This window comes from Hakea prostrata, chromosome 8 (assembly GCF_041222555.1).
Source record: "Hakea prostrata isolate BN-2017 chromosome 8, UWA_Hpros_2, whole genome shotgun sequence".
Classification (NCBI taxonomy): Eukaryota; Viridiplantae; Streptophyta; class Magnoliopsida; order Proteales; family Proteaceae; genus Hakea; species Hakea prostrata.
In genome coordinates, this window is record NC_142607.1 from 43,803,377 (window position 1) to 43,821,030 (window position 17,654).

At 36.8% G+C, this 17,654-nt stretch overlaps 1 protein-coding gene across 1 annotated transcript in view; it reads left to right on the forward strand.

Moving 5' to 3' along the window:
* The first annotated feature begins 10,791 nt into the window (after positions 1-10,791).
* LOC149008048 (Insulinase (Peptidase family M16) family protein) overlaps positions 10,792-17,654 on the forward strand; it is a 28,650-nt gene continuing 21,787 nt past the window's right edge. The window contains exons 1-3 of the mRNA XM_089167455.1: positions 10,792-11,351; positions 15,488-15,563; positions 17,043-17,089. Of these exons, the coding sequence (XP_089023581.1) occupies positions 10,812-11,351; positions 15,488-15,563; positions 17,043-17,089 (663 nt within the window). The 5' untranslated portion in view covers positions 10,792-10,811. The remainder of the gene's footprint in view (positions 11,352-15,487; positions 15,564-17,042; positions 17,090-17,654) is intronic.

The following is a 17,654-nucleotide window of genomic DNA, read 5'->3' on the forward strand; positions in this document are numbered from 1 at the left end:
TTGTGATTTCATTTGAATACCCTTGGCATTGATATATAAGACTTGATGGTTGAATTTTTTGCATTGTATTTGCATTTTAGGTTGACAGTTACCTCTAGTTTCTCATTTCATTTTCTATGTCTTATATCTGCATCTATGTTGTTTAACATATTGATTGCATGTTTGTATTCCTTTGGGAAGGTTTTAAAATCAGAATTTGAAATGAAAATACATGGATTTGTTAGGAATTTCCTAAGTTTTGGAATCTACTAATTGAGGGGGAGAGATTTATGCTTACTTGTTATGTTTTTTATATTTGAATTGTTTAAATCTCTTTTCTCTAGTTGGTTAAGTTCTCTTATGTATCATATGATATGTTTTAGACTTGACTTGGCTTATATTGTAAGCATTTGTAGATTTATGGGATGTATTGGCATTGACAATTATGTCAGGATCCATGTTGTTCATCTGTTGATGTTGTAAGGTTCTGTTAATCTAGGTTGGTTTTGGATATCACCATGGATTTCTTGAAGTTATACTTGTCTCTTGTTTAAAGTCTTACTTGTTTTAATTCATATATTTATTATGCTTTGGTTAGCATGAGTAAGTCTATGTGGTGGGTTATTATCTTTTGTGGAGATTGTATACTTGTTTTCATTTATCTATGGTGTGGTGATGTCCAGGTATGTTTGTGTTTGTTTATCAGGTTTTTTGTATTTGTTGCAGTTTTAGGGGAGATGCTGCCCAAATTTTTATAACTCTTATTCTGTTTATCTCAGTTTTGAGATATATGCCTGGTGTGTGCATGTGTGCTCTTCATAGTTGTATGAGTGAGTTATGAGTTATGTTTAGGGTTTTCTCTACCTGGTGCAGTTTGTTGCATGGTATATCTGCATGGAGTCATTAGTGTTGCATGGTTAGTGTGTCTAGGTATTTTGCATATTTTTATTTGCTTTGTACTGTGTTTTTCTTTTGTCTTGTGTGTGCAGGTATACGTGGATGATGACGGTCGCATCCAATTCACTATAGTTAGTTTTTTTTGGGGAATACAGATTAAGGGGGAGAATGTTGGGGTTAATCTGGTAATTTGTACCTGTTTTAGTTATGAACCGAACCGGTTTGGTTCTTATGGTTCATACATAATTATATTAGGGGCTGGGGTTGGCTCGCACGGGTATGCAATTCATTTTTCTCATTTTGGGTTATTCCTCTGCTACGGGTTCTTGAAGCTGCTTGAGGTCTTCCATGGCGTTCGTCTTCGGTCACCTGTATCTCTGGTTCTAGTTGGTTCTTGGTGAATACAATAGAGGGCTTTTGATCGCTGGAGTGAGGTGAACACTCGATGGTCTTTTGAAGATCAGAGGTTGCATATACCAGGTGTTTCATATTCCTTGCTTTCTTCTTCTAGGTCTGTAATCTCCCATACTATATAGTGGATTGGATTCATACCTAAATCCCGGAGAGTAGGCTATGCCGAACTCCGTCATCAAACACCTGTGTCTCTTCTTCTTCTTGCTTCTGTTTTCTTGTTAAATCACACGACCGAATCGTTAGGCTAGGTTAGGGTTTATAGGTTGCATTTCTTCTTATTGATTAATTGATAATTTATATGAGTTAATCACCTAATGATAACGTGAATTGAGACCTGGGTACATCACTTCGTTTTCCGCTGTAATGGCGTGTCTCTACCTCCGCCGTAAGGCGTGCTCTTGATCCCTCTCTTTTTTCCTCTTCGTCCATCTCTGAATCTCCCCTGCTCTCGTTTTCCCATTTGCTGTTGTTATCTTAACGGGAAAGTTTATCTGTCAACCATGTCATCTGAAGATCAACTTCGAAAGATAATAGGATCCCTAGTTCCTATCCAAATCCAGAAAGATGGAAGCTCCTCCTCTTCCTATCCACCATCACAACATTCTGAATCCCCCAGATCAGAAGTCAGATCGGATGAATCTGATGATGAAGTAGAAGTTAATCTTGATGCTGCGGACGAACTAAGAGTTACAAAATCTTGGGAAAATACCTTGGCTGGGTTCATTATGGAAGAAAGAAATTTCAGAAAACAAGAGATTACAGAAGGTCTGCCTAAACGCTTGGAATACTGTCACAAAGTGGAAATCATAAGTTTAGATGAAAGGAAGTTTCTATTCCAGTTTCAACACCAGATTGATAAGGAGAATGTGATAAAGGAAGGGCCGTGGACTGTGGCTGGCAACCTTCTTATTCTTGAACCCTGGAACGACAAAAAGAATTGGCAGTTTAATAGGTGTGAGTTCTGGGTCCAGATTCACTCCCTGCCGATCGAGCTTTTGGATCCAGGTATTGCTATGAAGGTGGTGAGGAAACTGGGAGAGACAAGCTCTGTTATGGTGATAGAAGGGATACAGTTCGGAACAAAAGTTTCATACCTCAGGGCCAGAGTCTGCATCAATATTAATAAATCTCTCAGATCCCACATCAAAATTACTTGTTCCCAAGGTCCGGCTATTGAAGCTCCTGTCAAGTACGAGCGTCTCCCAACCTATTGCACTTTCTGTGGGAGGATAGGTCATGAGGAAGAGAGATGCTTAAGGAAGTTTGAGGATTATAGAATGCATCGCAATACTCATGGGTGCAGTGATCAAAGTCTCTGTAGAGAAAGGCCTAAACCAAAGCGCAGGGAGGAATTAAGAGGTTATAATACCGATTCAAAAGGGTCTCTGTTGGGCAAAAACGGAAGGCCTTAGGCACGTTGAAGTAAGAACAATTTGATTCCCGCCACACAAGTGCATGGGGCACGCAACTTTCTCCTCTCACAACCCACGTATACAAACCATATATCGGGCATATCGGGCCCACCTAAGTATTAGGTGGGCAGGTTGTAAGAGAGAAAATTGGGTGCTCCGCCTACCTTGGTGCAAAGGATCTAGACACAAAGTAAGATCGGGACTCTCAAGTAGCCTTTATTGCTATTAATATGCACAATTTTGTAACAGGATCTAAAAACTGGATTGTATATATTGAACTAAAACCATATCTATGACCAAATTGAAATCAAATAGGTTTGGATTCAAATCCAACTCTAGAATCGTTCCTTAGATAAGATCTGGCTATGTTTTTCCAATATGCCACAAAAAGGAAGCCACACTAAGCTGCATTTTCTTTGGAAACACTTCCCACCCTTCATTTTTAGGATTTTTGAATCTAAATTCTGCTTTAACACCAACCTAGCCCTCCCCAAGACAAACAAAATATCAATGTACAAATCAAATGAGTCCCAACTCGAAATAGATCCCAAATAAGATTTCTGATCTACTATCATAATTAGACTTTCAAGTAGAAAACCATGCCACACATTGATGCCATCCTAAAAAATGTGCAGGCAGAGACGATCCGAATAAGGTACAACAAGGTTGGGTTGGTTGAGCTTCTTAAAACCCTAACCCTAAATATCCAAACTAATTAATTTGGCCTTGATCTTAGCCCTGATCTTAACCCTAACCCTGATGCTACAAGATTGGACCAAATTAGACACTCAAACTAAAGACCCAAAACACAAAACAAAAAAACATGTATCATTCCATGTTGTTGCCCTGCTTAAAAAAAAACGATGGGGAACTACAGCAGATATGAAGAAAAATAGAATATTCCTAAAATATCTCTGATTTTTATGTAAATATTCACTCCGAAATTAAATACTGTAATAAAGAAACTTATTGTACATCATTTAAAAATAAAAAGGTAAAAGGGAGTTCACACTCGTAACTAAACTGTTCTGCCACCTCAGGAGGGATTTTAATTTGCGCAGCTGCTGCCAAAGGTGAGATTTTTGCCACATAATATGTATAGATTTCAACGGTTCAGATTCAAAAGAGGTGGGTTTAAATGTAAATATAAAATTTTTATTTTACTAAACATATTTTTAAGTTTTCAAATTTACAAAATTATACCCTTCTGAATCGGAGAACTCATTCCAATTGAATGGAGAACTTACCCAGCATCCACCTCAAAAGGCAATCGCTGCTACCACCCCTGGTTCCAGCCAAATAAAGCACAATGAAATTGAAGCTATCCTGTCACTAAACTTATTCCAGATTATTCCCACTGAAATGTTTTCTAAGATCATCATACCATCAAAGATTCAAAATGCAATGCAACCACACGGGAATAATCTACAGAAAAAAGAAAATATCAGATGACCCAGATTTCAAGGCTTCATCTGAAAAACAACAAAGAACAAGTGCAAATAAAGAGATGTCTTAAACTTAATTGATTTCCTTATCTCTGTGAAATTCGTCTTAAAAAAAAAAAGAACATGAGTTTGGAGGAAAAAACACACTGCATTGGAATACTAAGCTAATACTACAGGGATGGTTAAGGGAATGCTTCACAATAAAAAAACAGTAAATGAAACATTTACAATGCATCTGCTAAAAAGTTTTGGACGATACTCCAGATGAGGAAATACCAAACCCAATCTCAAACTGTTGTTTCCAAACTAAGTTTGATGAAGTTAAAAAGAGAAGGCAAGCCGGTTGTACTGTCATGTGTTTTCTTCTGCAAAAGGAAACAAATACAAATGAGGGACATAAAAAAGGACTAGAAGAATGAAGAACAATCGTGAAACATCACGGAAAAAAATTACAATTTATAAGAAACCTCAACATGCAACAGATCTACAACAAATGCAAAAGATCGAGCATTATTTGCACGGCTAGAACAGGAAATTATGGTTGAAAAAGTAAAAAAAAATAATAATAAATAAAAAATGCACTTACCGTGTTTGTCAATATCCTCCACCATCTCATTGCTAGAATTGAATTTCCTTTCATCTATCATCAACAATAAGTAATTAAAAAATAAAAGTAAAATCAGTAACACTTCAATCCATATTTAATAAAGGATTTGCAGAATTTTTCTCTAATTCTACTTACATAATACAAAATGTGCTATAACTACCATTCAAAATATTAGTTTACCAACGCTTTGAGTTTTTAGTTTAAATCTTTCAATCGACCACCACAAGTCATTTTAAAGTTACTTTCTTATCATAGTAACCACATTTACATGCACATGATAAAAGGATGAGGTGAATAGAAAAAAGAAACTGAAAAAATAGATGTTAATTCAAATTATGTGATCTAATGCAATAAATTTTTTATTTTTTATTTTTTAAATCTTTTTTTGATAGGACAATCTTGGTATTTGTATAATAGTAATTAGTGAAGCTACTTATCGAATCCTTTATTTTATAAAATTACTATTGCTATTCTCACTTCAAACTTGTGAGTGTGCAAAGATTACTTTATCCATCTTTGAATTAAATGCAAAGAAAATTCATTTTACCCTTTATTAAATAATATGTGTAAATTTACCATTTTGCCCTCAATGTTGACTATGGATGAACTATTATCTCTGATGTTAACTTCAATTTGGGGGAAAGTGGTGAGAAGTAAGGACCCATTTTATAACTCACCAAGTGCTTTTATTTCCATAAACACCAAAAATTACTTTTGATTCATTCTAGAAGCAGAAAAATGATGTATAGTTTTCTTATGGTTTGTAAATATTTTTCAGATTGTTAAAAGCTAGTGCAAGAAAACTTTTACAGCTTACCAAAAAAAAAAACTTCTACAGAAATAAAAAAATGAAATCAAATACCAAGGTTTGCTTTGAAGGTTTACTACTGAGTTAAATGTTGGAAGAAACCAAAATGGTAAGTTTTTGCCATATTAACTATTCCTAATAAAATATTTGATCAATAATATTGTTATATTTGGAAGGTTTCTCATTGCTTGTTGTAGAATTTGGTCCCTCTTGGTCGAATGCTCGAACCTGCAAAAACGTGCTCAACTGGTGTGGTCGAGTATTATCTCCGACGAACAAGTTAGTTCAGATGAACAAAGGAATCAAGCTCAATCTCTCAGTGTTTCAATTACTTAAGAGTGCATACCTTATGATGATGACAATACCTCCTTATATAACTCTTGTTAGTCGGTTATAAAGAGGAGTTCTTGTTGCAGAGTTGTATTAGGAACTAACTTCTCCTTAGTTGGATTCTACTTAAAGAATAACAATAGTCTGATACGGATTCAAAGCTGAATTCAAATCATGCTAGTGTGGTCAGACCCAACGTTAGACCAGATACGAATTCGACCCTCTAACTCTAGTTTGACGGGTTCGGTCATGACCTTTGTGTTCGACCATAACACTCACCAACTGAATTATCACTATTAGTTAATTTATTTTGAAGTTTTTTCATTTTTGGATAAAATCAAGTTCAAGTTTTTAAGTGAAAAAAAAAATCACAATTATAGAAATGATTTCATCCAAAAAGATTTTGGTTATATTATGTATAAATCATTATCAACATGGTTACCATTATAATTTAAGGTTGATTTCGTTTCAATTTTAGGTTGATTTTATGGATAGCCCCTATACAAGTAAAGCATCATTTGTGGTAAAGGACAACATAATATTTGAATTTTTTTTGAGATTGCAAATTCTCGAGGAAAATGTCAATTCATTCCATCTTATACAGCTTGATGTCATTCTCAATGTCTCTAAAAGTAATCATCCTAGTTTGGAGGTTCTTTTTCAACAATCATCCTAGTTTGAAGGTTCTATCATTGCTTGGAGGTTCTTTGGTGCATCATCAATTCAATTTGAAGGAAGTTAATTTTTTGGCGAATAGTATGCAATGGACTCCATTTAACTTCTAAAAAAACAAAGTATTTATTTGGAGAAGAATCACTATATGTTAAGTTGATGCAAAGAGTTTTACTAAGTTAGTATTGTTATCTAGTTTGGCAACCCCGCACGAAGTTATTTTGATATAGGACACTACTCTTGATTACCCAGTTATCATTTCATATCGTTTAAAATTACTCAATTGCTACACACCTGAAGACCCAATATGACAAACCCAAATAGAGGATTTTTCACCTTTAAGTGGAAGTGTGAAAGGTATTCCGAAAATCATTGTCTGAAATATGACTACTTTCACTTTAAACTAAAATGTTTTCCCCTTTTATATTTATTTATTTATTATTATTATTTTTTTTTGAATAAGATTTTTTTTTCAAGGGTTAAGTGAATGCTATTTTATGATTATAAAAACTGGCAAGGAGTCAACATGGTTATCATATTGGTATTGATTTCAATCTACAAGATAATAATAGAGTTTGCCATATACTTGTCTCTCCCCCATTTCTTTTGTATATATCCTCATGGCAAAGGGGAGAGGCAATAGAAATTTGAGAAGGCATGTTGTAAGTCATGCTAAAGAGGTTTATAAAATTGTAGTTGAGAATAATAACAATTAAATGAATTTCCTTCAAAATAATTCTGGTCCTTACCTTGTAGTGGTAGTCAAACTTATAATAATTCACAACAAAGAGCCCACCGAAGGGAATCCAGCTCAAAATTCTTAATGTGTTATGAGATTACAAACCAGATTGTATTACACGCCAACAAAGAACGTAAGGATGGAAACACTAGGACCAGCAAATGTAGCTACATTGAAGAATCTGACCAAAGTGTCTCATACATGGATGAACAGCAGCATCATGTAGCAGCCATCCAACATTGGCCAAATGATGAGAGCCATCAAACAGTTAATATGATCGAAACTATCTGAACTGTTTAATTGAATTCAGCATGTTTGGACAACACTTCCAGGCTGCTGAGAATATTCATAGATGGTTGGGTTGGTTAAGCTCATCCAATGGGTGTCAATGGTTTGGTCCGGGTTGGGTTCAGTTGGGACTTTCCGGTATCGGGCTGAAAACACCGAACCCAAACATGAACCACTGAGCTAGTTGTTTTCATACAGGCCTAGACTCAGCCTAGTAGGGTCTTGTGAGCTAAGCCTAAGGCCAAGTCCAGTTAATGCGTGAATAGGAACTTGGGAAATGTCTTAGAAGTCAATAAAAGAGTTGTACTATGAAAACATAAAGTGGAATGTCAATGCAATTTGGGTCTCTATGCTTTTTAAACATAAAGTGGGGTGTCAATGTTTTAGGACATCAATTTTTGGGTGCCAATGCAATTTGCTCTAGAATATTTGAAAATATCCTTTCTCTTTCTATAGAATGAGGAAAGTAGATGCTTTTAGGGCCTGTTTGGTTACATGAATCCAAAGATTTGAAATCTCTGGATTCACAAATGAGAGATTTATACCTGTTTGGTTGTGTGAATCTTTGAATTCATGAAATCTAGAGATTCACCTTTTTACACTAAAAGTGTGAATATGTAAATTTATGGATATGAGGTGAAATCTAGAGATTTCACTTATATTATAAAAACATTAAACATTTGAACCATGACTCATAAATGTTTTTTTATAATGAATTTATAGATTTTATTCCAAATATTCAGGCTAACCAAACAGTTAATTTTATGAACCATGACTCCATATATTTGAAATCTATAGATTTAAAATTTATAGATTTTTTAAATCTCCAAACTCAATTAACGAAACAGGCTCTTATGAAGGCCCCTCATACTTTTATCCTCAAGAATTTCTCCCATTTTCAAAGGAAAAAAAAAATAAAGCGTTTGAACAAGAAAAATAAATAATTCAGAAATTTGAATAAAGAGGGGAATAAAAAAAAACTAACCCGGATGAGAAATGTTTTTCGTATCAAGCAAGTCTAGTGATATCATAAATTTCATATGATCTTCTTGAAATAGCTACCATGAGCAGACCATGTCAATTACAAAATGCATTTTTTTTACTACATTTGATTGTGCTTTTTCATTCATTATAAACAATTTTATTTTGTAATTTTTATAAAATAACGGCCCTCACCTTGCCTTGACATATTACTTCATTGCACCCCAATGCCATTCCCTATCTTTACTTTTTTTTTTTTTTTGGGGAGAACCCTACCTCTACTTTTGTTCCTTTCCTTGCTACTTGTCCATCCTCATTGTAACCACCTTGACCCTTCACATTATTGGTGTCTCTATAATGACATTATGTGATGATTATTTTGAAAAGGGTAATTTTCATCTGGACCCCCTAAGGTTTGGTCCATGTCATTTTTAGTCCAAAAAAATTTTTCTTTTGCATATGATTCCCCTGAGGTTTTTAAAAATGACTAATAAAGGACAAATTATATTTTTGATGACCAAAATACCCTTATGATGCAATGGTCAAGATTGTACCAAAATTATAATTGCAATTTTAACCTATTCATTTTATATTCAAGGGTCTTAAGATTTCAAATTTACAAACTTATACCCTTATTGAAACTCAATGATGTAGTCGGATTAAAACGAAGAACCTTGGCGGTGGCAGTAGCAAATCCCTCTGGAAGTTACTTGTAGTTCCAACTAAACCCTGGATCGATTTAGTTTATTGCTGCGAGCGAATTCAAGGAGCAACTGATCAAAGATCCGATCGGAGAAAATGTCTTCAACATTACTGGAAGTTACAAGTTTGTAAATTTGAAATCTTAAGACCCTTGAATATAAAATGAATAGGTTAAAATTGCAATTATAATTTTGGTACAATCTTGACCATTGCACCATAAGGGTATTTTGGTCATCAAAATTATGATTTGTCTTTAATTAGTCATTTCTAGATACTTAGGGGAGCCATATGCAAAGGAAAACTTTTTTTGGACTAAAAATGACATGGACCAACCCTTAGGGGGTCCAGATGAAAATTACCCTTTTGAAAAATGACTGAAATCTTATTTTCCTCTTCGTAGGTTACAATACAACATTGTCATTGTGTAAGTATGACCTATCAGGTTGTATAAAATTATCGCTTGACTTAGAACGTCAACTTGAGTTAAAACATTATTTTCTTGCAATGCAAAACTCATTGTGCCACATCAGTTGGTTCACTAAAGGCATATGCCAGTAGATCCATATCAAAAGCAAATAAACAAGTAGAATAATCACCTAACATTAATGGAGGCATATGCCAGTAGATCCATATCAAAAGCAAATAAACAAGTAGAATAATCACCTAACATTAATGGCCAAGGTTGTGTCTCACATGACTTGTATGTATTATAGTTCGAACTTGGCTCTAGGGTACCCAAAAAAAAAAAACATTATTCAACCGTCAGAGGTGGTTCACTTGGCAAAAGACCAACTCCTCCATGTAGGAGGTTAGAGTTCGAATTCCCCCCAAAGCTAGGGCAAAGCCTCGCATATATTTAAAAACTATCCCATTAAGGAGTAGTTGACGTGGACATAAGCTGACACATAGGAAAATTATCTCCATAACTCTTATTGTGTAAAAGTTTCCACACTGTTTAATCAAACACTTGAAAATTGGCATGATTCCAACAATGGTTTAAAGTATTGGTATTGAGTATTGAATTGGTTAGGTGATTTTGAGAGATGAATCCTCTTGTATTGAGTATTGTATCATACTAACCAATGCATTTTATACTAATTCAATTCATACAAGTATCAAATCAAATTGTGGGACACTTTAAACTTTCATTGAGTGCATATGCTCTCCACCTCCACTCCAGCGGGCTATCCCCCATCCTCCCACCCTCAAAGTTGTGTGGAGATCATTTCGGTATAATTTGCCCGTGCTCCATCCTCTCACACTCACATAGAATTTGACAAAGGGGTTGCCTATGTTCACCTGTGAGTGTGGGGGATGGGAGGACATTCAGTTGGGTTGAGAGGATATGAAGTCATTCCAGCACCACTTGATGGCATCTTATGCCTATGGCTAAGGTTTAAAGTATTGTTATCGAGTATTGTATCAATCAGGTGATTTTAAGAGACTGTATCGTCCTGTATCGAATATCGGATATGTATCGGCTAATATCGTATGTATCGTACTTATATGCGGCCACTTACAATGTAGCTTGCAGCCGATGATTGCTGCGCCTGCTCTCTCGTGTGGGCGTCAATGGTCACGCGGCGGCTGCAGAGAAGCTATACACTATAGAACTATAAAAGCAACAATCCGGTGCGCGGAGACTACAGTAGGGATTTTCAGAGAAGAGCAGCTTTTGAAATCTATAAAAATCCCTCTTGCTCTTTGTTACTGCTATAGAAGGATAAGAAAAGGGGGAGGTATAGCAAGAAAGTTGAAAATGGCAGTTACGCGTTCTTCTCCCTCTGCTTCTGATAACATCGTGATAAAGCCCCCAATCGATAGGCGCCTATACAGAATTCTTCATCTTCCAAATGGTCTTTGTGCTCTTCTAGTTCACGATCCAGAGATGTTTCCTGATGGTCCTCCGGATTCTTCTAAAACCCTAGAGAATGATGATGAAGAAGAGTACGAAGATGACTCCGACGAATTCGAAGAAGAAGAAGATGATGACGATGATGATGATGAAGATGATGAAGAAGAAGATGAAGGCGAGGAAGAGGAGGATAAGAAAAATAAGGATTCACAGACTAAAAAGGTCAAACCAAAAGCCACTGGACATTTCTTTTATTTTACTTTCTTGGTAGCTACGAAAGAAGATAATGGTCTAGTAACAGCTCTTAAATCTATTCGCTAATTCTCATATTTCTTTGAATTATATGAATGTATATTTTTAAGAACTGGAGCCAATGCACATTTTTAATCGATGCATTAGACCAAAGTTGCGTGAGTTCTAATAGATTTCGTACTCCACTACTCTTCCAGTCTACATTCAATCAAAGCGTTTGAATGAATGTCTGCATGGATCCTGGTTTTCTTTATTCACTTTGTGGGGGGGGGGGGGGCGCGACATATATTCATCATTCAGGACTTAAAGCTGAAATGACCTATGCTGCATTGCCATTCTTGCCGAAACTGGTTGCATTTAAGATTCCAGTAAGCTGGTAGATTGCATGTAGCCAATTTGAAATGATTTAAGATTCATGTGTTCATTTCATTGTCGTCTGTGTGTATTTTTTGCCTGCATTCTTGATTCAAGTCATTGTTCTAGAGTTTAGTCATAGTTGTCATGGCATCGTGATAAGGAACCCGTATCTTGAACTCAGAGAAAAGAAGAAATTCAGAGGGAGAAAGCAGCAGCTTAGAAGAGACGGGCTTGGGGAAGAAGAAGAACACAAAGACGAGGGTATCCCTCTAGTCATATGACCTCCCTACCCCAATATTCTCTTATATTCCCTAACCCATACCCATGGTTCACACTGACACTCTTAACCCCTGACCCTCTTATTAACAACACCTACACTATAACCGTAACATTGCCAACCCCTTATGAGAACCTTGTCCTCAAGGTTCAAATGCCACATCTTACATGCCTTAGCCAACACCTCTTGCTTATAAACCGTCACTTCTAGCACCTACCCCAAGAGCCATGCTAGCCCATTTAACATACTTCTTTCGTTCCTCACCAGATGGCCTTACAATATTTCCATATCCATAATGATGAAGCCACCTTGCCAAGATAGCAACTTGTCTTGCTTCATGAGATCTACTATCTTTTGAACAAACCCCTGCACCGGCAGCCGCAATTATCTGACCGATTCTCCACCAGTACTTGCCATAGCCTTGTCAAATAACAGTACTTTGGCTTGAGGACATTCAAATTGTAACGCAGCAACATGGGAAAATCAAATATCAGCATACTCAGGAGAGGAAGGACATTACAGTAACCTCAGGCTTATTAGCGATATTGCACCCCAAGAATTCTGATCCAAAGGGTATCACTTTTCCATGTGCTCTCTTTGCAACTTCAGCTTTTGTAATCCATAATATATTCACTGGCTAGATTGTCTTGAAGAAGCTACACATTATCAAAGGAAAAAACCTGACTAGCATGCTCCTAACTGCTTCTTCATAAGAGCATATGTCCCGTGAAAATTGTGCCCTTGGTGCAATTGTTGTTTCTAAATGGACACAGCAAACTATTGGTTTCATGGAAAGAATTTTCCCCATACCATCTTGACGAACCCCAACATAATGTAAGTACTTTACTAGAGTCTTCCATCTTTCTTCAATATTGGAAGCTATCAATCGTGGATTGAATGTCATCAATCACCCAATATCTGCATTACTAGGGCCCAACTCATTAAGGTAAGGAACCATGGAGTTCATCTCTCCCAAGGTAAATAAGATGAGTGCCCTTGGCTTTGGTTAATGAAACAAAAGTAGATGCCCATCTAGGTTTCATTAGTATATAGACTACCGTGGTGAAAGCCACAATTGCCCCAATGATGACAGCCAGATAGAAGAATTTGAAGAATCTGTCCAAGTGAGACGTGCAGTCAGCACTCAAGAAAAGCCCCAGCTGAATCAACTGAACTTGATGACCGTCAAGCTGAATATTAATGTATTCCTCTGTGTCATTGGTACATTCAAATAGCTGGCCATAACTTGAAGAGGTTATTATTTTTCTGCCATCAATGAAATGCAAGAGTAGGAGAATTCTGTAGTTTTGATTGCCCACTTCCAACATATTATGTGTTTGTCATTAGAATTTGACACTAAATCATCACCAACATAGTTTAATTGCTCTCCATGACCCTCTAGATTCTGATAATAATCAATCTGTTTCACTAAAGCCTGATAAGAGAGGAAACAATCAACCTTGGTTCGTGCAAGCCCACTCATGGCTCCTAGTAGGGATAACTCTACATTGGCTACAGCTATAAAACAAAAGATGGGTAAGATCAGTCCAACTGGTACAACACAGTTTTGCTTTGACTATCTCTTGCCGAAGGAACTTGATATCATGTAATAAATCTTGGAACCCTGCTTAAGAGAATGAATGTTGCCAACGATTATTACAATGCCAATAACAATGAAGGTCAACCGCCTAGGAACCATACGTGTTGTGAACTTTGTCTCCTCTGCTTTGGTGACTCCATAAAACATGAGTGAGAGAACCAATTTTAGGGCCTACAATTTTGTATACCTCCACAATTGCACTTATTATCTTTGTAGTGAAAATCCACTCAATAGCAGCGAAGAAACAAATGTCAACTAGGAGCAACAATGTCAAATGAGAAAATGAGAACCTTGTGCTAGTCGCTCTAAGCAAGTGGAATCCATGACCACACACAAAGTCATTAAAAACAAACTAAATGACCAAGTATCTTGCTGTGGCGTTTCGTCGAACACTTCAGGGTCGAAATAGAAGGTTGGGGTCTTCCACCAGGGTCAAAAGTCTGAAATAATTTTAGTCTAGCATTTTTACGAACAAGTGGTGGTCGGGAAAATTTGTACCTCATTTTGAAGAATAATATCTTCGAGGTCCTACTGCCAACAATGAATGCCGACAATGGGATGCAGGTGATGCTTATCATGGATTTCGATCGAAGCCGTCTTCCCTTCCAATTTTGCCACAGATGCCACCTTCTGCCTCCCTTTGCCACGTTATCTGCCGTCTTCCAAGGAGGTTTCGCCGGAGGAAACATCGCCCAAACCACTACTCTTGCAATCAATCTTGGCTTACTCGAGTGGTGATTTTTCTTGGTAATTGTTCGCTCCAAGCTCCCTAGTATTGCCCCTTTCTTAGTGTTGATCGCAGGGAAAAAATCTGCAACTCGTGGATCAAATTCCTTCACGATTCTTGGTATCGGCTTGGGATCTTCCCAATCATTCCATCCGTTCTTTGATTGAGGTTTTCTGCTATCCTCTGCTAGTACCGCTTGATCCATCATGACAACATTGCTCAAATTTGACGTTTCTCCAACTGAGACCTAGAAGTTATCGTGGTTTTCGACATTGGAAATGTCTAGCGCCACTTTGGGTCTGCATCCATCTTAACTTGAGGTTCCACCTCCGGCTGCAGTTCCATCGCAACCCTGAGTTGTGATTTGTCTTGTGCTTCAACAGTAACTTGTGCCGGCGAATCTCCTTCAACGGCCGCCCTAAGTAATACTGTAGGTGGAGATTCAGATTGAGGGTGACTAGGTAGAGAAGTGGTTCCCTTGCTTGTAAGGTGCTGATCGAGCTTCCTGTTGATCGAAGATATGAGATTGAATATCGTCTCCGTGATCTGACAAAATTCCGCTCTCCTTGTTTGATGTTCCGCTTTCCATGCTTGCATATCACCGTCCATCGGATCTGGCAAGTCGGACCAATGATATGAACCCGTATCTTGAGCTCAAAGAAAAGAAGAAATTCAGAGGGAGAGAGCAGCAGCTTAGAAGAGACAGGGGGTTGGGGAAGAAGAAAAACACAGAGACAAGAGCAAGAGACAAGAGACAAGAACAATATTCTTCATTCCTGCAAATACATTTCCCAATTACATTTATAGACTAGGGTATCCCTCTAGTCATATGACCTCCCTACCCCAATGTTCTCTTATATTCCCTAACCCATACCCATGGCTCACAATGACTCTCTAACCCCTGACCCTCTTATTAACAACACCTACACTATAACTGTAACACATCGGGTGGCCAAGGTGTCAGAGGGGGCCTAGATATGGTCATGCCAATAAGGTGCATAGTTGACGCCATGCTACAAATCTACCATGTTTGGTTTGGTCTTCAAGTTGTATGTTTTCTTGTATAACTTAAAGTTTCAAAAATTTAATTAGGCCACTTGTTTATGCATTTGGAGGTTATGTTGTCTGATTAACGTGTTTCACAGGCAGCCGCAGCAATGTGTGTAGGAATGGGCAGCTTCTCTGATCCTTTTGAGGCACAGGGCCTTGCCCATTTTCTAGGTTTGATTCCAGATACACATTATGTATGCCTTCTTCTGTGTTTTTGTTTTTGTTATGTCCATATCTTTCTGGTGTCCATGGTGACTGAGAAACTCTATTCGATCTAGTTCCTGGATGAAAACCAATGATATGAATGTTCAATCCAATAAAGAAAGCACATGAAAGAACAGTTCTTAGGAAACTCAACTGATGCCGTGTAACTTCTTTTTTTTTTTTTATATATACTTATCAAAGGAGCAGGAGAAAGCCACTTAAGCAGAAGATGAGATGATTGGGTCATAAGAATACCTTGTCATTATGGGTCAAACCTGAGGTTGCAATAGCTCAAGTACCAACCACCATATTTTTGTTTTCCCTGTTTCAGCTATCCTGATTCTATTAATATATCTACCACATAGGATACTGTCTGCCTTTTATTGGACACTGGAACTCACATGTTTTTCATCTTATGTTCTATACATTTTATATAAAAGAAAAAAGCACTTGGTGATGTTTTTAACATATTACTGAAATGGTATATGGAGCTTGATGATTACCAAAAAAAATAAAATATGGAGCTTGATGACTGGGATCTCCAAATCTTTTACTTATTTCATTGTATGGAAAAAAAATATTTACTTTAAATTATTCCAATGAATTAGGAAGATGTTTATTGGCAGAAGAGAAGATATGTCTGTGTTTCAATTTTCGAATGCATAACTTCCAAGTAAGTTTGTACAATTTTGCCCTTGTAAGGGAAGCATGGGATCAGAGATAAAGTTGCCTGCACATAGTTGAACACTTAGCCAAGGGGATGCATTATCCCCTTTCAAATATTTGTTAAGATGTTCCAACTTCCAAGTAGGGGGTGTCATGCATAATCAGGAGGCAGGAGACTATATTAAGCCCCCATTCAAATTCTAAGTTGACTAGAAGGCTAATATAAGGTTTCAAATCCCAAGTGAATTGTGAATATTGTCTGTCAATATTGTTACATGTTGAGAATTACAATTGAGGAATTAAGAAGTTGACCAGAACGGAAAAGCTATGCTGCTTGGCAGTGAAGGAAGAAAACTTCTGGACATTAGGAGAGTGTTTCTTTTTTTCTTCTTTCCAATCTGTACTAGCATCAAAAGGAGTATTAACCTTTTGACATAGTTTACAACATTAACCTTTGGGCTTTTGTCTAGATTCTGTTGGTCATAAAATAATTTGGTGACTAGCTAGCAATCAACTCCTGCAGAATTTATTTATTTTTTGTGGTGGTTTTTTTTTTTTTTTTGGGGGGGGGGGGGGGTTGTGTTTGAAAGATGAAAGGGGAACAATATATAAAAGCATAAAAGAAAAAAAGCAATAACTATATAATTTAAAGAGGAAAGTTCTATTTAATATTTTAATTCAGTTGTATATACGCAAGTCACTGTAGAAGCTTTGCCTGAAAGTGTTCCAAGTTCTGATTGGCTGGCATTGCTTACTTTTTTTGATTTTTATGTTTTGCAGAACACATGCTCTTCATGGGAAGTACTGAATTTCCAGATGAAAATGAGGTTTGCTAGCATATATTACTTTCATAGTGATTGATTCTGATGTTCAAACAACCATCAAAAACTATATTGTTTCAGTCCTGCACTAGCATGCGGACAGTAATGACAATGTCAAGTATGACTTTTACCCATTTGTAATATATAAGAACATAATAACAAAGAATTACTTTTACGGGATAGAAGCTATATATAATAGGTACTATATGCATGGCTTCCCCCTCCCCCCCTCTTGGGGATTGGTGGCGCTGATCAAGGGGTAAGCTTGGGGTATCCTTTTGGAATTTATAGAGGAAAAGTCATCTCAATGTGAGAGTCAACATTGACTTAAAGTCTGCCTTTGGCAAATTTTGATTGATAGAGAATGCTTTTCGTGTCTAAAGAGCAAGAGTTTCAGCTTTAAACAAAGTTAAATTTATATTGTGCAAATCTTGTTAAATCTACCATAGAACATGGATTGGCAAGATCTTGCGAGATATCTTGCTTTTTCCTCAAAGACGAGGAGAGTAAAGCCCAGAAGAAAAAGAATTCGCCTTGGTCGAGTTGAGATCTTATTTTGACCAAAATCTCA